General features: G+C 40.3%; 2 protein-coding genes across 5 annotated transcripts; both read right to left on the bottom strand.

Moving 5' to 3' along the window:
- Positions 1-366: 366 nt before the first annotated feature.
- On the bottom strand, positions 367-8064 carry LOC103136896 (pre-mRNA-processing factor 39). The gene is made up of 15 exons (XM_007550349.2): positions 7972-8064; positions 6825-7057; positions 6596-6721; positions 6384-6502; positions 5819-5986; positions 5077-5257; positions 4685-4789; positions 3838-3955; positions 3600-3754; positions 3399-3525; positions 2328-2599; positions 1857-2041; positions 1700-1774; positions 871-1033; positions 367-738 (listed from the first exon to the last, which is right to left on the bottom strand). The coding sequence occupies exons 1-15, from the start codon at positions 8027-8029 to the stop codon at positions 658-660; spliced, it is 2166 nt and encodes a 721-aa protein (XP_007550411.1). The 5' UTR covers positions 8030-8064; the 3' UTR covers positions 367-657.
- Positions 8065-9031: 967 nt separating this feature from the next.
- ganabb (glucosidase II alpha subunit b) lies at positions 9032-23589 on the bottom strand. Of its 4 annotated transcripts, none has more exons than XM_007550344.2 (25): positions 23465-23589; positions 22615-22716; positions 22403-22511; positions 20341-20468; positions 20037-20216; positions 19795-19860; positions 18064-18121; positions 17896-17977; positions 17718-17814; positions 17457-17637; positions 17168-17321; positions 16712-16947; positions 15861-15987; positions 15686-15765; positions 15275-15415; positions 14995-15091; positions 14755-14856; positions 13670-13913; positions 13329-13393; positions 12111-12187; positions 11956-12030; positions 11708-11821; positions 11505-11614; positions 11242-11342; positions 9032-10357 (listed from the first exon to the last, which is right to left on the bottom strand). In XM_007550344.2, the coding sequence occupies exons 1-25, from the start codon at positions 23482-23484 to the stop codon at positions 10251-10253; spliced, it is 2853 nt and encodes a 950-aa protein (XP_007550406.1). In that variant the 5' UTR covers positions 23485-23589; the 3' UTR covers positions 9032-10250. The 4 variants fall into 4 exon arrangements, with proteins under 4 accessions (XP_007550406.1, XP_007550407.1, XP_007550408.1 ...); XM_007550345.2 differs by lacking the exon at positions 23465-23589 and adding an exon at positions 23251-23399; XM_007550346.2 differs by lacking the exon at positions 23465-23589 and adding an exon at positions 22812-22832.
- Between the last annotated feature and the right edge of the window lie 648 nt (positions 23590-24237).

Here is a 24237-nt window from a genome sequence, read left to right as displayed (position 1 = left end):
TCATTACCACGGTGCTGATATTTTGGGAGCTGAAACTAAAACCTTTCACCACAGTTGGTGCTGGACTCCATTTATGCTGCAGCCTAAATGCAGCCAAAGCTGCTGATGCATCTTAATAAAACAACCAAACCTACTAATTTGGGTTAAATTAAGACTCAAGTATTTAACATTTAGAAAAAATGATCAGTTTGTCTATAAAAACAGGAGGAAGTGAACTGGACTTTCAGTCATGGTACATTTCTATTAGTTCCTCCTTGTATTTGAACATTTAGGTAAATAATAGAAACACCTGTGAGTTTGTTTCATGTAGTGTTAAATTGTTTTTCTCCTTGTATCTGAAGAACAACAAATCTGAGAAAGCCTTAAAGTGACACTATAAAACACATTTTATGTACATTAAAAACCAACAACTGGTACAAAACACCATTCACACACTGGATAGAGTGAGCGACTTTAAAACATGAGAAAAGGTGTCGATTTGACAACAAATACAAAAATAATTTTAATTAAAATCAGAAGACTTTACAGAAAATGGGCGCCATGGTTTCCCTTTAGCTGGTTTTTCCACCGAGATTCACCAACTCTGAAAGCACAGAGGCATGCTGGGAAATAAGTCTGTCGTTCAGACGGGTCGGACCGGTTCCAGAGCTGTTCGGCTTAACTGGGTGGATAGTAGGACTGGTTGTAGTTCCAGGCGTTCTGGTAGCCGTAGCCGCCGTAGCCGCCGTACTGCGGTTGCTTAGAGACAGAAAAGAAACTGATGTGTCATTAAAAAAACTTTCAGACGAATTCAACATCAGTTTTCACATTTCAAAAACAACAAAACTAGGAATCTGTAAACATTAAATGGCAGAACTTCTTAACCTTTACCTGGTACCAGCTGCTGTACACTCCGTATCCGGCCTGGGCGCTCGGGTCGGCGGCCATCACAGGAGGCGGCGGCGTGGTGATGGGAGCGTGTGACGTGCTGGATGCCGGCACAGCAGCAGAAGAACTGTCGTCTGTTTTGCTAGTTTTCTCTGGATCCTCGTCCCTTAGGAACCAGATTAATAGAAATAAAACGTTAGAACCACCGACATGATTTAAAAAGATGATCTGTCGTGTATTCTGTGTATTAACTAAATGTATTAAACAACGGCGCCATTTTGTGATGTAATCAGGGTAAGTCGAAATGTAAAACAACCAAGGCTGAATCTACAGAAGTTGGGAGGATTTCAGTGAATATTTGAGCGACTCATCTGCAGTTTTGACAGAAGAAGCTAACTGGAGTGATGAAGAAGAGGAAAGCTGGTTCTACTGAAGGACTAGAACCTTATTTATTTGAGCCATATTGTTTAGGAAGCAGAAGCGCCAATGTTTCTGCAGAGGAAGGGTCAGACGGTGAACAGTTGGAACTCCAAATCCCTGAATGGTAATAAACAGATCTATGCAGATAATTATTCATCTGTAATTCTGGTTTTATTATAATGAACCAGAAAATAATCCAGTCACTTTAAAGGAACTGGTTCAGGTTCTGATCAGTCATCAGTTTTCTTACTCCTCCTATTTCCAAGTCTTGAGTTAAATTTTCCTACTTCTGATAACAGTATGACACTGTAACACTTATTAAAACAAAAAGCTTTAATAAGCGTCTCTCCGACATACTGAACTTTCCCTCCACAATCATAATCTGAGGCTAGGTTTTGCCCTCTTCTCTCACCCGTTCTCTGCTTCTCTCTTCGTGCCTCCCAGCTCGTCCAGCAGCTTCTGATGCGCCTCGTAGACGGACAGCACGCTGCAGAGACAGCACAGCTTCACTTTGAGATGAAAATGCTTCACCAGACCCAAACAGGATGGTCAGAAACAAGATGCTTAACCTCTTAATGGAGTTGCTGTACTCCTCCGTGAACTGGAGGCCTCTCTGTGACAGGAGTAACTTGGTTTGCGGGGTGAGCGGAGCCGCCAGGGCCCGAGTCACACACTCCTGCACCGCCTCGGCCGAAGCCCCCGGCTCCGCAGACGACTCCAGGTCCAACAGGTTCAAGTGCAGCTTGTCGTTATCCTGATGGAAGAGTCATTTATGGAGAAAAGGAAAACATTTTTATTAAAACAGGAGGGTGCAAAGGGTGGATCCTGATCTGACTTGTGCCCCAGAACAGATGGAGACTTTTTTATTTTTAATTAGGACAAAATTATCACAAAGTAACATCTCTTTACAGCCTCAAGGAGAAATCTCTTGTGACAATATTTCATTTATTTTGTAGCAAATTCCTCCCTGACACCGCTAAGCAACGAGACGCATCATGCCGTTCAGCTGAGACATCAACCGTTTCTCTCTCTGATCTCACCGGACTAATCTCTAGCGCTTCCTGTAAAACCGTGCGGGCACCGTCTGGGTTTCTGGCCACTTTGAGCAGCAGACGGGCCAGTTTGATGGAGTAGAAGGCGTGCAGCGTTGGCCTCTCTTTGGATTCAGCCACCGCCTCTCGCAGCAGAGCCTCCGACTGGTCCAGCCGGCCCGCTCGGCGCTCTAAGGCCGCCCTGCGGATGCGAACCACGGCCAGACCAGGCCGGGCTTTCTCCAGGGCCTCCAGAACCCGCCGGGCCTCGTTGAGGTCACCTGGTGGAGACAGGCAGGAAGTTCGCATGAGCAAGTTTTCTGATGTGCTTTTTTTTTGTTTGTTTTGTTGTACCATTTAAATGTTTAGACTAGCCTGGCCATTTCATGGCATCAGCATATTAGGGCCACTGTAAACATTTCCACCAAACAATTCTGACATTTTCTAGAAAATACAAGAACATTTGTGAGCTTGAAAAGTTAAAAATGCGCTTAAAAAAAAAATCTCAAATTTTCTAGGAAAAATTTCGAAATTTCGAAAATTGGGCTAATATATATTAACAAACATCAAGATATAAATATATGAGATTACAGTCAAAAGTAAACAGCTATTTGCAGTTTGTAGTCTGGTTCAAATTTTTCTACTTTATAGTCGATATGTTGAATGAAGTTAGCATTACGGTACTAAACATAAAGTTGTACAAAGCTAAGCTATGCTAACTGTGTGACAGAATCCTGAGGCCTCAGTCACTGTAGCAAACAAATGTGCTACATGGTTCTCTCTCACATGCTAAACAGATCTGTTTGGGTAAATAAGTAGTTTTGTTCTTCAACTTTTTGTTTTTCAGAGTCGGTGAAGACCGCAGTGCATTTAGAGGAAAATTGTAATTTTAATATGTCTGTGCCTCTGCCTGGTGCCTCAAATTAAAAAAAATCTAGACACGCTCCTGCTTCATGTTTCAGAAAAGATTCACTCTGAAACCTGGTTTCAAAAAGAGCCTCTGGTCACTGGCGTCGTATAAACAAGCAGCTGGAAGCGGCTCTGAGTTCGGAGGAGCAGAAAGAGACGGGCGTGTCGTACCGTGTCTCTCCTCAAACGTGGCCCACTGCATGTGGATGTTGGGTTTGCTGGGCAGGTGGACCTGGCAGGCTCGCCGGTAGACGGCCCGCGTCTCCTGCACACTCTGCGGCTCCAGGTACTGAATGTACTGAAACACACACAGCAAGGTGTTACATTGTTTCAAGCCCCTCACAGATAAAGTGAGTAAGTGATTCATCTCACCCTGGTCCAGAACTCCTCGTACAGAGCGCAGGCGATCAGGCAGCGCTCAAACAGGATGCGAACTCTGTGGTCGCCCTGGACGGCGGGAGCATCATCTGATGCTTCCTGACGTTGCGTCGTGACCTCAGATTCCTCCGTCGATTCCTGGTTTGGATCTGTTAGAAGACAGCAGTGTTAAATACAGATACTTTCTAACATGAAAGGAAATTAAAAACACTTTTATCGTGCGTGTCCTCGCCTTGTGAGGACTCTGTGGTGTCTTTGTTCAGCTCAGCAATCTCCCAGTCCAGGTAGGTGTGCCAGGCTCGGAGCTGGAGGCGGTCCAGCGGCCGGACGTGGAAGTACGGACGCTTGATCTGTCGTAAAGAAACGAGGAAATCTGCTGGGTTTGTGAGCCAGCGACAGCAGGAGAGGATAAACTGGACTAAATTATTTCTACTTTTCTCAGTCATGGTTTTATTTACAGAATCGGTTCTGACATTTTCAGGCTCACTCATTCAAAGTTGTTTTCATGCTGCGTGTCTTTGGTTTGTTTCATTAAATAATTATTAGCTTTAAGATTTGCCTGCATATCTTAATTTGTCTGCAGATCTGTCATACAGAGCTCCAGATCTGTATGACAGATCTGGAGCTCATCATGAACACGACTTCCTGCTAGAAGAGACGCTATATATGCAAAATAAAATAAAATAAAGAAACAGAATAAAATCAATCAATAAATAAAATTAATAATAAAAACAGAAATACATAAAGAATAAAAATAAAGAGATACAAAAAAGAGAACAAAACAAATGTAAAAAAAAACAGAAATGCATAAAGAATTCAAATAAAATCAAAGTAAAATAAATTGAAAACTAGTAAGATATAAAAAACAAAAAGAATAAAGAACAAAAAGAAAGAAAATAAATAAAAAGAATAGAAATGCATAAAGAATTCAAAAATAAAAACAAAAAAAATAAAATAAAAAAAAACAAAACTAAAAGAATAAAATAAAGACAGAAATAAATGAAGGTTAAAATAAGAGTAAATAAAGAACAGACAGAGCAACGGAGAGGTCTGGGGGAATGATCCCGGCAGAAACTCACAGCATCTTCATAGTTCCACCTCTTCCGGACCTCTCCCTCATTGTCCTGGTAAACTTTGTCTCTGCGAAGCAGAACCTGGTCTCTGATCTTCTGCATCAGCTCCTCCTGAAAAGAGGCAGACATCACTGGTATATAAAGATGTTCCCATTGGGAATCTACACCTGGTCATGAAAATGTGACAAACTTTCAGCTTTCACTGAACTCTACGAGTGCTGGACTTTAAAATCTCCAGGCAGAAAAAACAACAAGGCATTAGAACCCATAAAAACTACTTCCTTCCTCCCGTGTTAAATAATATTTAAACACAGATTAAACAATAAAGCAGGTGGTTGAGCCTCATAAAGGCTTATTTCTAGTGAGAACCAAGTTTTTAATAGCCAGATTTTACTCACCGAGTCGGTACCCTCGGGCGTAGCGGGCTCCTCCTCTCCTGGCGGCCTCTCCTCGTCCGCCTCCTGGGCCTGTTCGGCCCGCTTTGCCTTCTGGCTCTGCCGGCACGTCGCCCTCAGCTCCTCGTACTCCTCAGAGGGGAGCACGTCTTTAGGCGGGTTGTTGTTAAGATGCACTTTGAACCTGGAAGCAGGAAGGATGGACAACGCAGCAGAATCAGGAATAAAACTTAAGAGACAAATGAAGAGGAGGGGATGAAGGTTTATCGATAGACTTTAGGCACTTTTATAATTAACAGCATTTTGTAATATTTCTGCTGTAAATCATCATTAACCGCGAAAACGGAGGCAGCGTCACACTGTGTGTGGGAGAAAGGAGTTGCTGTAAACTAGGATTGACTAATTTAAGATAAAATGACTTGAAGATGACATTTTACACAATCAGAGCTTTTATCAACCAATCAAGTTTATTTGTATCGCACATTTCAGCAACAAGGCAGTTTAAAGTGCTTAATATCATAAAAGCAGAAAAATGTAAAGTCAACAATTGAGAAAACCAGTAAACGTTCAAACAGACTTTCTGTTCAAAAGTTTTTTGTTTTTTTTTATGTCAATCTCGAATTTAATTGCAAGTTTTACCATTACAGTGGTAAAACTGTAATGGTTTTACCAATGGGCCTTCAATGTGACCCATTGAAGGCCCTTGGATGTCAGTATTGTGTCTGTGGCGGTCAGGTGGGCTTACTTGTCGTAGTGGGTGCTGTAGAGCTGAGTGGGAACTCTGAGCGCTCGGTCCAGGACGGCCACTGCGTTCTTCACGTTTCCGTGCTCCTTCTCCCACTCCACGTAGAGATCCCACAGGCGGTCCGAGTGGAAATCCAAACCGCACGACGCAACGGCATTCTCAAAAACACTGAGGACGTTTAACCGAGGAAAAAAATTATTATGTTATCAAAGAATTGTTTATGTATTACTTTAATTGTGTTTTCTGCTCTCACGGTTCCTCCATGTTTATCACTTCCAGAGTCAAATTTCTAGATGTTTTTTTTTATGAAGTTTCACAATAAGTTGTATTTTTGAGTACAAGTCAAGGAACAATATTGTGCTGGAATTGGCTTGGTCTGAAATAACTCAACTAAACTGTAAAATCTAATAATATTAGTATTTTCTGTGTGCGTTTCCAAAACATACTCAGACGACATTCAAAAGGAAATTAAAACAGAAATTTCGGAGCTGAACCCTCGACTTTTCCATCAGCTTTGGAAAATAATGTGTCGAAAGCATTAAGATGTGACTGGAAGCCTGTTCACCTGCGAATCCGAACAGCTGAATCGGGCAGGTTCATGTCCAGCGTTCCCAGCAGCAGATTGATGTAGTGGATCCAAAGATCTACGCTCAGAGGGATTGCTTGAAGACCACGAATACACACCTAACATAGCACACACGTCAATTTTTAAAAATAAGTAAAGTGCTTTACAAATACTCATCAAATAATATGAAAAAAATGTAAAGGAGTTTTTACCTCCTCTGCTTTGTTGTTGTCGCTGTCACGACGTTCCAGGTCGACAAATTTCTTCCAGTAGCCATAGCAGAGAGGATACCGAGCCAGGAAGGCTTCCAGCGCTCTGCGGTATGCGGCAGCATGACCCTGAAAAGATGAAACTGGGTGGTAATTCCTCTTTACAGAGAAAGTCAATCTTAATTTCTGTTTTCTACTAAAAAAATTCCTCTGGTTTGCTGAAAACACACACCTCATGCTCACAGTACTGGAGCAGATCGGTCCAGCTGGGGAAGTCCTGAGGATTGTCATGTGCGGCTTTCCATAGACGATCAAAGTCTGCAGGTAGATCCCCCTGTTCGCTCTCTGCTGCCAGGTCCGTGGAGTAGTTATCTGGGTCTGCAGCACCCTCAGGGGCCACAGCTGCACCGCCATTTTCCTCCGATGCTTCAGGAGGAGGCGGCGCTGCCTCGGTGACATCCATGGCTTTAAGAAGAAGAACATTATCAAAAAGAATATTGGTATTGGCTTCTTTTAGCCAAAGAAAATAGGTTCTGCTGTAGTGTAACCGTACGTTTAGGTCAAAGGTCAACAGAGATGTGAGAGCCAGGTGAACATTCTTCCACAGCAGACCAAAATAAATCTGCTTTACTTCATTCGGTTTACAATATTTATTAAGTTTGGACAATCCCATTTTAAATGACCTTTACATGCATGTTTTTGTGACTCTTGTTCAATGTGAGATATAATCTGTTTTAAACTTTTAAATACATTAAAAGAAACATGGTACAGTGTTACAAAAACAACGTGCAGACTTCAGCTAATTATTCTCTTTACCTCTCTTTAAGGTAATATTTTTTTAAAGTAATTTGTATTTTAGCATAAAAATTTTGCATTGTACTGCCTTGTAATGAAGAACAGGGAAATAAATACAGCGGCACTCATTAAATTCATTTATTAGAATCACATAAAGACGCCCAATTTAACCAGATAACCTGCTGAGAAAGAAAACCTCTGTGCATATAGTTGGAGGTAAACTAATTAAATAAACTTTCTTGAAAAATCAAGAAATTTTAAGATTTCTGCAGAGCCTCCCATTCATACATTATAGCAGATACAAGTGCAGTAAAATGAATGTAAAAAATCACTGAAATGAAGAAATGTCACTCCGGGAAGCTGAGCAGCAGCCTCTTCAGCACAGCTGTGAGTTAAAACTCTTATCAGTTCAGCTTATAGGGAATCACTGAACGTCCAGCTCTGCTCAACGTCGCTGTGTGTAGTTCAGCCTAGCATGCCATGCCTTCCGCTTTTCAAACAACAATGCAGCGCTTTGTTGAAACAATTATCATATCTGTCAACCCGCAGCCAACTTTAGTCTAGAAACTCTGAAATAAATCTACCTGAAGACTCTTCAGGCACCCCGTTACCGCTCATCTCTTCACAGCCCTCCGCCGCCATGATAGAAAAACCACTGACGTCATCAGCAAGCGACAAAAACACAAACTGCAATTTGTAAACAAATCTTAGAGCTGTCACAATCTCCGCTTTGGTTTTATCCACACACAGCAAATTAAATACTTATACACATTAAAAAAAATCATATACATTTTTTTAGTAAACATTTTCTTTAAAATGTGAAAACTTTTGCTTTCTTCTAAATGGTTAATTTTATACCCCGGACTTAAGCATGGCCAATCAGCGCTCAACTGCACTGGATCGCCGCAAGGGAAATTCAATTCAAAAATACTTTATCCGAAAGGGAAATTATTTTTTGTAACTGATATAATTAAACCATCTTCAAAGAGTCATTGTGGACGGTGATTCTATGGGCAGGATTGAGCCCCAGTAGCAGTCAGTCTAGCAATGAATATGAAGGGGCCTCTGAAGACCATTGCTGTTTGACAGTCTCATTACGTGCCAACAGCTCAATATCAGGGTATTACGGTATTCTTCAGAAGCATTTATTATTGGCAAACACTTCTTATCCAACGTATTTGCTTGTGCTGCTCCCTACCCATTATGATTAATGGAAGAGATGTCTTGAACTTCTTTCATCTACTCTATTGTCCTTTAATTTGTAGAAATGCATTTTAAAAAATTCCACTTTTATTGGACCCATTAGTATTTTAACCAGCCTCGATTAAAATACAAGTTCATCTTAACCTGTCCAAAAACCTGTAAAAATGCCCTAATTTTTTGTTTTAAGCCAGTAAGTCAAAAACATACTGGATAAAATATTACAAGATGGAATACTGAACATTAGTCAACAGGTTAAATATAGTCCCTTTAAGGGGCGCTGTAGATGGTTGCCCTGTCTGAAACAAAGTTCTCCAGACCTAGAAAAGTGACATAAAAAAAATAAAAAAAAGATAACCATACTTTTTCATTCAGTGTTGGCAGAATGAGTGTGAATGTGAAATATAATTTAACAAAAATTACTGGAAGAAATCAGACTTGTTATTTTTCACATTTGGTCAAGTTTATTTTCACTTGGTCTCATCTGTTAAGAGTACATCAGACAACTTTGACAGCTGAAGTGCAATCATTAACTTCCGTTTTCACCAATTCAAGCCACTGACAAAAAACAATGCAGAGGGAACATTTATGCTCTTGAAAACAGAAACTCGCAGAACCTTCCCTCCTGCAGCTCAGATGATTGAACTTGATGGCAGATTGATGTATATTTTGGATTGATGTTTCTGTAGTTCAGATGGCTTTAAATGGACAACTGTTTAGTTGATCTAATGATCAAAACCCAAATGAAGATTTCAACTAATGCCTAGGAAACACATGAAAATCTAATTTCTTAAGGGCTGTAAGTGCATTAAAAGCAGGATATGAAGGGAAGAAAAATGGCTCAAAAGAGAAAACACATTGTTAGAATCATCCACAGTCAGTGGTTCACTCCCCAGCTTAAAACCCAAACTGTGCGATTAAGAAAATTACTTCAAAATAGAAGCAACAAGAAGAAATAATGTATATTTAGGACTGAGAAACTCAATGACAGGCTGGAAGAAAATGATTTGCTGAGGACTGCTAAACAATGACGTCTTTGTGGTGTTGAAAACAGTTTTAAAAAAAAAAGCATGATAAAAGATTTGAGCCATAAAGGAGACGGTGGTTAAACTGTCCCTCAACTTTTAAATTCGCATGAGAAAAGAAGGCTGAGCTCTTACCTGATTTGACTTTGCCTATAAGAGGAACGATAGATTTCTTCAAATTCAGACAGGAATCAGCAGTAGGTTGGAGTGTGTGATGAGAATGTTAACCTTCATTATAAACACCAACAACTCTTTACAGTGATGCATTTCTTATGAGGCAGACAGTGTGTTAAACCGAGAGGAAGATTCAGCAGCAAAAAAAGTCCCAAAGTTGACTTGACCCACTCCGATTCTTCCCTGAAAAAACAAACACATTTTCCTATCTAGTAGTAATTTTTTAATCGTTGCCATCAGATCTTACAGTGTGACTGAACACAAAGAGGAAATGGCAGAGTTCAGCGTCAACAAGCTGTGTTAATGTGGATGGAGAGTGTGATCTGTGTTTCTGCAGTTACTCTGATGTCCTGCTCTAGTTAGTCTGGAGTATTAATGGAGTCTGTCTATTCCCTACTCTCTCCATCTCCTCCTGTTTCAGTCTAGTTTGCTCGTTTTCTGTTTTCGTCTTCTGTCTCTGGGGGTCACTGAAGGGTCACGGTCCAGTCTGCCCCCGCGTTCATGCCGGGCTTGCGGATAGTTAACACAGACATGGAGGCGTCGAAATCAAACTCCAGCTGGTTCTCACCATCTGCAAAAACGAAAAGAGAAAAATATTCTCATCCTCTGAACAGTTTTGCACAGGATCTGATGTTCCAAAGAGCAACATTGATAAAGTGATTTAGGTCAACTCTTTTGCTTCAAGTACATCATGATTTGAAACTATTTTCTGGCAACATGGTTATTTGTAAAAAGTTTGTTTCCTGGTCAATTAAATAATACAAGAAGAAATGTCAAGAACTGAAGATTTCTTAGTCTGAACTTTTTTTGGTTAGGACAGTAAGGACAAGAATTCATGCTGCAAATGATCTTATTTTAAAGTTTTAATGCAGACAAGCTGGTCATAATAAGCAAATACCAAAATAACTGCATGATAAACTAGAACAAGCTCAATAATTTCCACTGTGATGATTCATATTTTTTAAAGGGCAATTTTGTTTATAGATGCTTCATAATCCATTTTACTTTTGATTGTGTATGGTTTTTTTTTCTATCGTCTTTGGTTGTTTTATTGTTATTTTGGATATTTAAAATGTCTTCCAGTTCCAGGGTGTAGTCCTCTGCACAAAACTAAAGTTTATTAGATTTTGAGAGGGCGAACTAGCATTATAATCCCATTATTATATTGTTGAAAATTGTCTCAAAACATTGTTTATCACAATAATTTTTCAGACAATTTATTATGCAGCAAACTTTGTTACTGTGACAGATCAATTAGTTACTTTTCTAGTTTACTTCTAAACTTTAATATTACAAAAGTATATAACTCATATGAAAGCTTAAAATAACCACTTTTTTAATGCGTTTTGAATCCATTTTTTTTTTAATCTGAATTAAGCCTCTATTTTCCTATAAAACTCTAAAATCTTTATTTTATATTTCTGTATCATGTGACAAAGAGCATCAATCACTCACCAGCAGTTTTAAGAGTAACCATGCTGGGTTTACTGGCTCCCAGTATGATGATGCGTTCCACCCAAGACTTGGTTGTAAACTGGGCGTTTGGTTCAAGGTCACTGTGGGGAAGACAGAGGAACAAATTCAACTTCAAACATGAGGTGTAACCATTACAGAAGTAGATAAATCTGCACTTTCATCATCCTGAGTTTCATTCTTTAGTATCAAGATCTGAGCTGGAAGAACAGGGAAGAGAGAAACGCTGAGATGATGCAACGCACACAGAGGAGAGGACGCCGTTGGCGAAGGAAAACTTCCTGTGGATCAACTCTTTCTTCTCATAGTTAAAGGTGTGGCCGTCATCGATGTACAGCTCTCCTTCTGCCGTTCTCTGTTGAACAACAGCAGAGCTTTGATTAGGACCACCCAGCAGAGACTCAGCAGAATCCTGCAGCTGCTCTTAGACGGCGCAAAGTTTCTTTACCTGATTATCAAGAGCCACATACAGAGTGTACGGGTCGTGCTCCATGCAGGTGGAGGACCTGCGGACTCGGAGCTTCCTGGGAATAATGGAGCCGCCGCGCTGGAACACCGGGATCTAGCAAGGAAGCACAAAAAGCCGTCTAAATCAGTGAACTTGTGACAGAATACAGCAGAAACTACTCTAAAGCAGGAAAATGAGACGCCATTAAAATCCATTGAACTGTATATTAAATTTTTGTGACAGCTTACGGAGCTCATGGTGACAGGAATGTAAAGGTTTTGGCCGCCGTTGTGCTTCTGGAAGGTGTGGATGTCAAACCAGACCTGAGGACAGACACGCAGGGAGAACCATCACCTCCTGAACTTAAAAACCATCGCAACGTGCTGCAGAGCGAGTCGGTCACCTCGTGTTTCCCCGGCAGGTAAGCGGTGACGCCTCTGGCTCCCTCTTCAGTTACAGGATGCACCAACAGGTCTCGGCCTGCAGCAGAAACCAACAAACAGGAGAAAAATTATGAATGTTTTATTATCCAAAAATACTGATTTCATTAGTAAAACAACAACAAGCTACACAGTGAGTCATTTAATTGGTAAAGACCGATTTTAAACCTGCATTGCGTAACATATTTGGCCACAAGATGGCAGCAGAAACAAGTTATTAATTTTCCTTCCATTTTCTATGCTGAAAAATAAGTTAGACAATCACAAAGTGAAGCATCTGCAAACATCTTGTAAGCTAAACTTCTACCTCATAGATACCAGCAGCCTCTGAAGTAGATGTAGTTAGTATTCATCTTCTATAGTTTGTTTCCTTCTGTGTGAAAACGTTCAAATGTTCTTATATTATTATTTGAAAACCAAGATGGCGATCAGAATGAAACATCGTTCAGTCTGACTGGCCTTGATCGAGACCGACCATTTGGAAGCTCAAACACTTGATTTTTTGTCGTGAAATGTGAATTATTCCTGGCTTTATTTTCCATTTATGCTTCAAGAGTAATGACTGAATTTTTGATGAATGACTTGATGCCATTTGTGCAACATGTGATTACTGAATTATTGAACAAGTTTGTGATTAATGTAAAACATAATTAATTTAATCCTCTAATGTACCAGCCAAAATTTGGAACATTACTGGTAACTATGCTGAGCTTTTTGCTGACCTTATACAGTCACTTATATGATTTTCCACTGGAATATTTTTGGCAAAGCCTTGACTAAAGGTTAAAAAAATAATAATTTTGAACTACTTCCACACTAGAGGAATGATTGTGTTACTGGCATAATTTTGTCTGTTATTACATTATATTTATTTATTCACTGCATTTTAGCAATTTTAAATCAAGTTTACCTCCTATAACCAATCTAAAGCAGGAAAACCCCACAGGATCAGTAATGATCAATATTGCTTTGCTGTCTAGCAACAGTAAAGCAATAATAGCGGCAATGTAGGAGAGGGAGTATTCCTACTCTACTTCAAAAATCCCTGAATTAAGAGAAACCGGAGAGAAAACAGCTGCACAACAGTTCTAGGGTAGAACTAGTTTGTAATTAGATTCATGAAATAATCTGATAAACTCTTCGTACTCATTACAGAGAGAGATTTGCGTTTTGTGCCTCACCGAGCAAAAACTCATCATCCAGAGCAAAAGTAGCAGGATCCTGGGGATACTCCACCCAAAGTGGCCTGCAACAGACATGAGGCAAGTCAGATTATTATTTACCTGAAAACAGCTTTTCCATGCAGTGGGACCAACATCTTTCTTGTTTTAAGAAAAATACCAAAGTAGGGATAATAATGCAGCCAATCGCTTTTATATTTGTCTCCTTGATTGTTTAGCTCAAAGTTTTAAACTAAAAATCTTCCTGATGAACAATAATTGCATCATGTTACAAATGAACACCTCACTCCTCTGAGCATCAGCGATACACACGAGAGGGAAAAACCTTTCCCTGTCCTCACCTCATGACGGGTTCTCCAGTGTGATATGCGAGGTAGAACAGCTGGTACCAGTAAGGCAAGAACGTGTAGCGCTGGCGAATGACTTCGCGGATCAGAGCCGTGTTTTCTGGACCAAACAGCCAGGGCTCGCGGCGTGGCGTGTCCAGGTGGGCGTGGGCCCGGAAGAAGGGCTGGTACGCCCCCGTCTGGTACCAACGCACCAGCAGCTCGGTGCTCGGCGACTTAAAGAACCCGCCGACATCAGCTGTGGAATAAAAACAGTCCTTTGTTAATCCCACAGTGGGGAAATTCACTTGAAAAGAAAAATATCTAAAAACAATATAAACTGTGCATATAAAATTATCTACAGATAAAATCAAAACTAAATAGAAACCTGAAATCTGAGAGATTTTTAAACACAGAATATGTTTTGTACGATCATTGCACAACTTTACATTTACTCTAGGAAACTGACTTTTCAATCCAAAGGGTTTGATTAAAAATAAATTGATCTTCAAGAAGCTTTTCCTCAAACCAGATTTCTTTTTGTGTTAAACACAAATTCATTAATTTCAATAAAGTCTGAACAGCTGGCAGCGTAATTCAAGCCAACATAACTGAAAAATAACTGCTGCTTCATTAGTGGGGAACTTCTGCCGTCACTATGGCAACAGAGCAGACCTGTTTCCATAGCGACATTACCAAACACTACGGGGTGTTAAATTGGATTATTTCCACAGTGCTGATAAGAATCATTATTTTACTCAACCAAGGCAGGTTTCTGTAATTATTAATGAGGAAAATAGAAAACTTCAACAACTTTATGCTTTATTTTTTGTAAATTACATGAGCCATAAAAATAACATGAATATACTTTATTGGTCCCCAAAGGGAAATTGCTTATTTGTTGACAAGCTACTCAATTCAAATGCAAATATAAATAAAATCATAAGGGACATAAAATTAATAATAATGCAAGTAATTTAAATAAGATCCAAAAAATAAAATTAAAAAACAACAAGAGTATGTTAATGTAATTGCAGTAATTTTCTTAAAAAGCCAAATATAACCATCAACCTAAGCTGTGTGTTTGTTTATGAACTCACCACCACAGAAGGAGATTCCCACCAGGCCCAGACTCAGACACATGGGGATAGAGATCTTCAGGTGGTCCCACTCCGCAGCGTTGTCTCCAGTCCACACAGCACCTGCATGCAAAAAAACAAAAAAAACAAACACATTTTGCATATAAAAAAGCTGGCCTAATGTTGTATGTTTTATCTTTTTAACAGATGTTAAGTCGACATTAGCGGGTAATCTGGAGGTAAAGGTGCTGGCGGCCTCACCGTAGCGCTGGGAACCAGCAAAGAAAGCTCTGGTGAGGACAAACGGTCTCTCGACTCCTCCAGACCTCTCGACCAAACCCTCTGCCGTGGCCCTGTGCTGCAGGCCGGGAAAACAGAGAATTTCATCACTACTTTACATTTCCTAGCAGATCATTTCTAGCAAAAAGTAGACGTACTAAATCTAGCTACAATAAATCACTCTTTCCATATTTAGTTAGAATCAAAAAAGACAGAAGAGTGGCCTAAAAATCATAGTGCGACTCGGCTTAAACTCACTCACCACATAAAGGCCGTATAAGTTGTGCACGTCACGGTGCTCCCAGGACTCGTGCATCGCGTCTTTGTGCATGGTGACCTCCGGCCCGTTGAACACGGACGGCTCATTCATGTCGTTCCAGGTATACAAGTTCTCCGTGGCGCCCTGCAGAGCGGAAACACTCCGTTTAATCTAAACTATGACACAAAACAACCTAAAAACTGTGAAAAATGCAATAAATTCCAGGGTGGTAATCATGTCTGAGCCTCAAATGTAAGCAGCGAGAAAATATTATGAATGTCTCCAAAGTTGAATTAGGTGCCAACATGTAATAAGACAGAGCTTCTAATTGAGCCTCGTTTTCTAGCTTTACTCTGCACAGCTGAATGGTTCATATCATTTACAACAATACAAACCTCCACCTGAGCAACTCACCTCATACTGATCGTATGCAAACTGGCTGGCCCACCAGGCCCTCATGTCAGGACGGGTGAAGTCTGGATAACCTGCACTCCCTATTTATTCACCAGCAGTGAAGGAAAATGGAAGAGAAGATGGAAAAAATCTCTAGATAAAAAATAAAACCATGCCAGAGTTGTAGGAGTCTTACCAGGCCAGCACCAGCCTTCGTAGTCTCCGCCATCTTTATTCTTCACATAGAAACCCCGAGAGCGGATCTCGTTGTGGATCTTGTAGTTTGTGTCCACTTTGATGTGAGGGTCGACGATCGCAACCATCTGGAAGGAGTAAAACGTGCTGAGCTTCAAGCCAACAGAGTTTAAAATCTACTTCAGGCAGCTCTAAAGCTGCATAAAAGATTTAGGCATGTTTTCATTTCAGAGCTCTCCACTTTCCCAGACTTGGTTTTCTATGTTCCCAATAGGTTTTAGAATGTTCTGGATATTTAAGTGCAAAACTTTTATCTCAAATCCACAAATCAGGAAAATAGAGCAACATGGTAAAGAGATATCCTGCTCCTTTTTAATAGAATCAGTTCAAAAATGGATAAAACAGATTTATCAAACCTGGGTTTTACTAACCTACAGATTTTTTTTAAATACAGTTTCATCTGTGATATCTGCAGTTTATTTGTAAAAGTTTAAAATAGAGGTTTAAGTAACCTGAACCACAGATTCAGTGTAAAAGAGGATTTCAAGTCTGGAAAACCTTTTGTTCATTTCTGAATGATTTGGCTTCACAATGAAACCAGACAATAAATCTCTTACAATGCTAAATAAATTTAAATTACTACAAACTTAAATATATATCAATCTATTATAGCCCGTCTCTTTTAAGAATCTCTGTTTTGTCCATTAGGTAATTCAACAACTATTTAAAATAGATAAATATCCAGATTTGGAAAAGGATAAAAACCAAACTCCAGATTTCATAAGAACTCTTGAGGGTTTTAATAAACAAATACATTAATCTGTGAATAACAGACCATCTTGTCAGCTGTACCTTGCGTTTCTTGTCCAGGAGACCCTGCAGCATCTCCTTTGGTGATGCAAACTTGTGAGGATCCCAGGTGAAGTAGCGCTTCCCGTCTGTGTGCTCGATATCAAGCCAAATAAAGTCATAGGGGATGTCGTGCTCGTCGAAGCCGGCGTCCACCGAGCGAACGTCTTCCTGGTCGTTGTAGTTCCAGCGGCACTGGTGGTATCCCAGTGAGGCCAGAGGGGGGAAGGCCTGAGTGCCTGAGAGGCAGAAGGACCAAAGAGGTCAGACACAAGATGATCTCTGCCATTTGGTTGCAAGAAATGGATATAATTGTTGCAGATGTTTTTAACTAGTTTGTTTTCTCATTTGCAAATCAACAATTCTGAGTCGCCATTTAAAATCTACTCAGAAGGAGCCTAAAGATAACAGGAGACCAAGGAAATTAAAGCTTATATCTCATTTCATGTTCTTTCTCACCTGTTAGAGAGGCGTACTGAGAGAAGACGTCTCTGGGAGTCGGTCCCAGCATGAGGAAGACATCTATGATTCCACTTTCTGAGATCCAACGAACATCCGTCTGTGGCGTCTCGCTGGAGCCCTGGACGTAATCCAGCATTTTCCCAAACACCGTCTGGAGAAATAAACAAAATGAGCTTTGGAAACAAAGAAATTCCCCGGACTCATTTTCAAAATCCTCGTGGCTTTAAGAGGAAACCAGGAAGTGAATGCTGCTGGTTAATCTCTGGTCAGGGAGAACAGACTTTACCTTTCCTGCTGTGTTTGAACTTATATCCACCCAGGTTTCTGCAGCGTTGAGCCAGAAGATGCCCATGGTACGCTGAGCGTTGTGAGATAACATCACTGGGACTGCCCCATATAGAGCCATCGGGTTATACAGTTCATACTGGAAAACATCCAGGTTATACAGCCGATACGGATCCCCACTACTGAAAACAAAACCAAAGGGATTCACGTGTCATTTCTGCGTTTGAGGCTTTGACAGACAAAACCTGCAGCTGGGACTCACTCTGTCGTTTTAAGCTTGAGGGTGTCTGCGTGTTCTGGGATGCCGTAGACGTGCTCCACGCCTGGCAACGAAAAGTCTAAACTAACGGCAGAAGGACCTGAGGAGAGAGATGACGGGTAAAACATTTCAACTCTCATCCTCTCATACAAACACCTTCAGCTAAAGCTGCATGCTGTACCGCTCGGTTTGCTGTCTGTGTGCGATTTAAACGTCTCCTCCCACATCCCATCTTCTACTTTCTCTTCCTCTTCTTTTGCAGTCTGGTAGTCAAAAGGCAAAAATAGTCACGGAGGAGCAGAAACCACGAGACAAAACCTAAAGAGCCAAACAATGAATCTCCAAATACCTCGGCCGGGTTGGCAGGGTCCGTCCCCTCTTTGTTCTCAGCCTCCGGGTCGGCCTGACTGCTCAGAGCGAAGGATGGACAGAAAAGAAAGAGCGTCACTTTGGCCACCGTCTCATGAGAGGTAATAATATGCTGAGATAATTAAACTATAGTTAAAGGTAAATAAAACAACATGGAACAGGGTGCAGGATTAATGATCGTCCCCTCACCGCAGAGACGACTAAATAAAACTGCAAAACAGTGATCTAGCTTTAATCACAAATAGGGACTGAACAACTCCCTGCCTTGTGGCTACTTCAGGCTTGGTATTGAAAGACCAGAGCTCAACGCGTTGCAGCATACGCCACCTTAAAAACCCCCAGATAGAACCGAGAAGATCCAAAAACACCAGAGTTTAACCCTAGAAGCAGCTCAATAAAAAAATAAAAAATAAAAAAAAGAAGAAAAATCCTTGAGCTGCAGAAATACGTGATGTTAAGCAGTAAACATGCAGTGGGCAGCCGACCCGACCTGTTAATGTCCAGAGGAAGCGATTTAAAATGACCCTGAATTAAAGCAAAACTGCAATCAGAAGTAGAACCACAAAGAGAGATGTTGCTGACGGGAGCTGATCAGCAAAGCCTGAGGGGACAGACTGCATGTGGGTTCAGACAGACATTCAGTACGGGAACTTGAGTATTTATAACGCTTTAACTTTGAGACAGAGCAACACAGAGTCGTCATTAGCGCTAGCTACAAGGCTAAAGGTTTCCAGGGTAACAGAATTTGACAACTATTCCACAAAACTGGTCTTTCTGGAGAAGAGTCAAGAATAAAACAAGTGTTAAAAGGAAGGCAAACTTTTCCAATTAACAACATAGGAGAGAACGCATACATAAAGGTTTATGGCTTATACTCAAAAGGTTGGTGTGAAAACTAAAACTACACGTCTCCCTGAATGCACCACAGGGATGCTTTTCTTCAGAAGGAAGCTGATGAAGAAAATACTGGAGCTGCAACTAGAAATTATTTTATTAATCAATCATTCTACTGGTTATTCTGATGATTAATCAAATTGTATTGTATTGAGCTTGATCAGTTTTATGAAGAGAAATTCAGTCTCTAGATGTATAAAGCTGGTGGACACAAACTGAAAGACTCGACTGCAATCACAACAAACGCTGGTTCTGTAAAGTAACGGTGCTGCATACTAATACATGCCACACTTTTCAGATCTAAAAACTTTAGATCAAATTACTTTACTTCTACTTTATAACTAACTATATGCCACTCTGTGTTGTTCGTCAGATAAATTCCTAATAAAATACTTTGCGGTTGTAATGTGAGAAAGTTTGAGTTATTAATACTCAAATCTACACCTTCCACTCTTTACTTGCCACATGTTGTAAATCAAGCAGTTAAAAGATTTGGATCAGATCATCAGACGAGCTACTGCTGTGACAATGAATGAGTTAATGGACAAAACTGAAAGTTTAAATCAATGCCAGAGCTACAATTTAACCCTGCAGATTTTTCTAATGATCAGATTGATTTTTTTAAGCATCTGAATGTGAGGATGGCTCAGTTTTAAAACTATATCCAAACACCTCCATGCACACAGTCACCCACACCCTAACCTACAGTCACATTAACTTCAGGTTAAATAAACTTAGTGTGATGGGAGACCCTGTGTCTTATGTAACTACGGGCAGCAGAGGCACAAGGAACAGAATACACATTAAGGGTCTTTACCTAGAGAATACCCTCTTGATATTATCCCACACGCTAGCCACTGTGCTAGTTACTTTATAGGAGAAACTAGGATGATAGGGAGAAAAGGACAGAACAACGAGTCAGAGACAGCACTGAAAAAACAAACCATATCATGGGAACAGAAACTGAATTTATCCACCGAGTGGCGACGTGGATAAAAAAAAGAAAGAAAGAAAGACAGGGCTTTGTGTTGAAGTGTGTGTGTGTGTGTGGACTCTCACGTGTCCTTGCGCATCCTCAGGTGCTCAAAACCGAGCAGGCCTCGCGAGTTCAGGGACATCAGGACGTCGCGTCCCTCCACGATGTCGAGCCTGAAGGGCCGGGCGCTGACAATGACCCGCTGGGACTCTGCTCCCAGGGACAGCACCACCCCGTTCTCGTCCTGGGACAGGAGAGACAGACTGGGACGGAGGGAAAACTTCAATTAGGGGAGAGGTACTCTGAATTAGTGGAATTAAACTTTCGACTCTCAGAACTCTAAAAACGAATCCACCAGGCAGGAGGGAAATCTCACGAGACACTCACGGCTCGGTCGGCGGCTCCCTGATGAGCACGTCTGGGACTTCATAGCGAGGCTTCAGAGGCTTCAGCTCGTTAATCTTCACCCTCGTTATGTTTCCCTGGAGACGGTAGAGCTCGAGCAGAAGACGCACCTGAAAGCAGAGATCAGCAGATTTCTCTTCAACAACGCAGCAACATCACTGATTGGACTGAGCCAGAAACGCTAGGAACTCACTGCAATCTGCAATTTCAACTTTTGCCATAAAAAGCACTTCATGCAGTCTGAATGCATGGAGGACAAACCGCAGCTCTGATGATAGCAAGTCACACTTAATCCAGCTGAAAGGTCATTCTTGATGTTTCTGTGGAGGAATGTTGCCTTGAGGCAGATCTGACCTACACAATGATGTGCTTTTAATCTACCAAAATCATATTTCCACATGTGTGATGTTTAATTTCTTGGAGCAAACTTTTATTTTGTCTCTGCAGAAATACTTAGAAAAGGTTCAGCCTTCCTTTCTTACCGTGAGCAACAGACTATTAGTTTATTTTAACAAGCCTGGTGGTGGAAAAAGAAAAAGCACAGCTGCAGTGACGTCTATGGTTTTAAGTAATAAAATGATTTAGTAATAATCAGATTCTAAAATTATTCAAATTCAACTTAAAGTTCATATTCCACACAGTAACAAAATATCAAAGATTAAGGTAAAAGAAAAAAAGTGTAAAGTTTGTGCAGAAAAACTAAATATGCTTCACAATTCTGCAATTAGGTCAAAATTTAATAATTTAATAAATCTATGACTGATTTTGTATGACTACGATGCCTCAATTTCATTCATTCTGTTGGAGATATTGCAGCCTTTTTATTGATCATTGTCCCAGTCTTAGCCATACTTCACAGCTGCTTCAATTAATTGTGTTTAAAATATTCAGAGTTTTGCCCATTCAAATCGTTTCATCTGATCTTCCTGTTATTTTTAAGCGTCCGATCACGCCACATACCGTATAGTAGCAATAAAGTTTTGTTGTCTTATCTTCTCCTGACTATTGCAACATGTCGGGTCTTCCATTTTCATCCTGTCACAGAATTACTACAATAGTTAGAAGAGTACTTTCCATTACCACAACTATAGTAGCCTTGAAAATTGTGATTCAATATGGTGAGGCACCAGATTCGTTTATATAATCTAGATTAGATTAACTACTGTTCTGCGATGACTAGTCGCAAGTTTTAAAGCAGAGTTAATTCAATAAATTATTTTTCCAAGCAGATGAAATTTGCTGTACATATTCTGTAGGTAACAAAGCCTGTCAGCTACTATGGAGCATCTCCTGCATTTCTACAATGGCAAAGCGACTAGTCAAAGTCGACTTTCATCACTTTAAAAATATGTATACATTAGTTATATATGACAAAGCTCACATATGGTGCATCAAATATCAAGGTGCTACATTTATAATATTGAACATACTTGTGCATTTTATGAATCTGAAACAGAAAGATGTGCAAGTCAATAAATAGAAACCATTGTGTCTTAATGGTTTGAATGGAGAAAGTGGAAGTCTTGGAAATGACAGCTGATGTTAAATCCATCTTTGTGAAAAAGTTACTGTTTCAGTAATGTTTAGCATTTACTGTTGGGTTAAATGTGTGAATATTAACACTATGTTTCAGGCAGGCAAACATCACCATGTTTAACTAAAAAAATAGCAGCACAGAATTTAAATAGTGTAGAATATAAGTTAAAAGCTTTATTAAAAAAATCATGGGTCAATTTTCATTAATGTAACAATGTTAATTTTTCCTTGTAAGCTATTTCACTTTAGATTTATGTTGAGAGTAAAAGTAAAGGGAAACTTATGTTTTGGTAAGATATCCTCCCCCTTCTTCCAACCTGGTATTGTATCTATTAGACATGCAATAATCATGACTAAAAGTCTCAGAGTTTTACAGCATAAGAGCATTTCCTTAAAGATTACATTATAAGATTTACCCGATTCTTAAAATAGAAAAGTTTTAGATCCATTTTTATCTTTAAAACCGTTAATGTAAATGTACCCAAGTGATCATCCAACTTTAATCTACCTTGTTATTGTCATTGATGAGCTGCAGGGTGAGTCTGGTGTTGGTCAGCTCCATGGTTTCCAGCAGGGCCCGATAAGGGGACTCACCAGGCTTCATCGCTCGCTGGCGCCTGGCACAAGGTAAAAACAGGCATCAGTCAAAAATCAGCCATGTGCTTTGCATTTGAAAATGTGCCTTTCAGTAAATGAATAACTTTTCCATGTTCCACTCACTTGCAGAAAGCACTTTGGTCGCAGGTCTTGAAGTTGCCCTTGTCCACAGCCCAGGACCCACTGAGGCACACGGCCAGCCAGAGCAACAAGACAGGCCCCATCCTGCGGAGGAAAAACCAACAGCACATCTCCAGTTCATGCACTCTGATTTGATTGAGCAATAGTCAAATAATTACCCGAGGGGACGCGCTACAAACCTGAGGAGGAGCTGTTAAACCATACACCTGAACTTTGAGCTCGTTGTGATTATAAAATATGCCCAAAGATTCAATTGTAGTTGAATCTTTACCATTTAAATCCTGCAACCACACGATGTGTATTCAAATAAAGGAGTACTGAACACTGCTTTTTGAATTTTAAAAGGTCAAAACTACATCGAACGCGTCTCTTTATTCCTGTCAAATCTTACCGATGCAAATTAACGTGTTTGGACTATTGCCAAGAGCGTATTAGCTAACACATCGGCTAACCACTGCTAAAATTAATCTGCGCCCTTATTAATTTAAAAAATAACACGTTACATACTGGTTAAACGAAATAACCGCAACACTATACGACTCTCTGGTTGAGCAATGCATGAGTGACAACAGTAAGAGTATGAATAAGCTCTGTAAATCAGAACACTATCATGCTAACCTTGCTAACATCCTGCCGAGCCGCTAATTCAATTGAAACGGAGATGGAGACTTTTCCACAAGTATTGGGCTCCTTCACGGCGTCCAAACCTTTAATGAGTTCTGCATTTACTAAATTCAACCCAAAACTTATAGTCCCTGCCAGCAAGCTAAGAAAAACCGAATGAAAGCGGTGAAAAATAAAGAATAAAAGAGCGGAACTGCTCCGTCTTTACCTCTCAGTGAAGGTGGCCATCTCGATTCGGATCCCGTTTGGCTCCGCCCCCTTTCACTCTGCAACAAAGATCGCTTAAAAAGGAAGATTCTCAGCAAATGACCTAAAAATGAGTGCTCAATTTTTAATCCAACAACAAACCGAGAGAGGGAGGATTAACATAAAAGTCAGTCATTTAGATATGCAAATAATGTTTAATGGAGCAGACATGGGAACTTCTTGGAAATATTTATCCTCTCAGGGTCGGACACGTCACCTCCAAGATCCACTCAGTGAAGCGCACACATTCATCCCGGATTTGTCACGTTGGATTTATTTCAGGCTATTGTGGTGCTCAGTATAAACTGTGCCTGTTGACTGCAAGAGCCACCTAGTGTTCTTAGATCCTTGCTATGAATTAAAGTGTAACCTTACCTGTAAAACTGACATATAAATCAATCTGAACTTTTTAATACTTTATTCTGTTTATATTTTTTGCCCAAATTAAATTCAAAAATACTTTATCAACCCCAAAGGGAACTTAAATGTTGTAGGTGATTATCCCAGGTTCTTCAGTGGTGTTGTAGATGGCTGTGGCCAAGAAGGATCTCCAGTAGCAGTCTGAATTACAGCTAATCTGAAGAAGATTCTGACTGAAAACACTCTGTTGTTGGAAAGCAGTCTCATGCAGATGGTTGTCCATTTTATTGATATGTTAAAGAATCCGTTGCACCATCATCTCCACAGTAGTCCACAGAACAGAAACAGCCTTCTTCAGATTGACTACAGAAAATA

The sequence above is a fragment of the Poecilia formosa genome, unplaced genomic scaffold, assembly GCF_000485575.1.
Source record: "Poecilia formosa unplaced genomic scaffold, Poecilia_formosa-5.1.2 Scaffold35, whole genome shotgun sequence".
NCBI lineage: Eukaryota > Metazoa > Chordata > Actinopteri > Cyprinodontiformes > Poeciliidae > Poecilia > Poecilia formosa.
This window is presented reverse-complemented; position numbering and strand designations above follow the sequence as displayed.

Bases quoted from the DNA above. Each gene is read 5' to 3' on its own strand.
- LOC103136896 (XM_007550349.2), bottom strand. From the start codon at position 8,029: ATGGCGGCGGAGGGCTGTGAAGAGATGAGCGGTAACGGGGTGCCTGAA. The intron at 6,503-6,595 runs GTAAAAACTCCT...GTGCTATGTTAG, and splicing joins ACAACAACAAAGCAGAGGAG to GTGTGTATTCGTGGTCTTCA. The intron at 5,987-6,383 runs GTGAACAGGCTT...AAACGTCCTCAG, and splicing joins TCAGCTGTTCGGATTCGCAG to TGTTTTTGAGAATGCCGTTG.
- ganabb (XM_007550344.2), bottom strand. From the start codon at position 23,484: ATGGCCACCTTCACTGAGAG. The intron at 20,217-20,340 runs GTGAGTGTCTCG...CCTCCGTCCCAG, and splicing joins AGGGAGCCGCCGACCGAGCC to TCTGTCTCTCCTGTCCCAGG. The intron at 17,815-17,895 runs GTACAGCATGCA...CTCTCTCCTCAG, and splicing joins CACAGACAGCAAACCGAGCG to GTCCTTCTGCCGTTAGTTTA.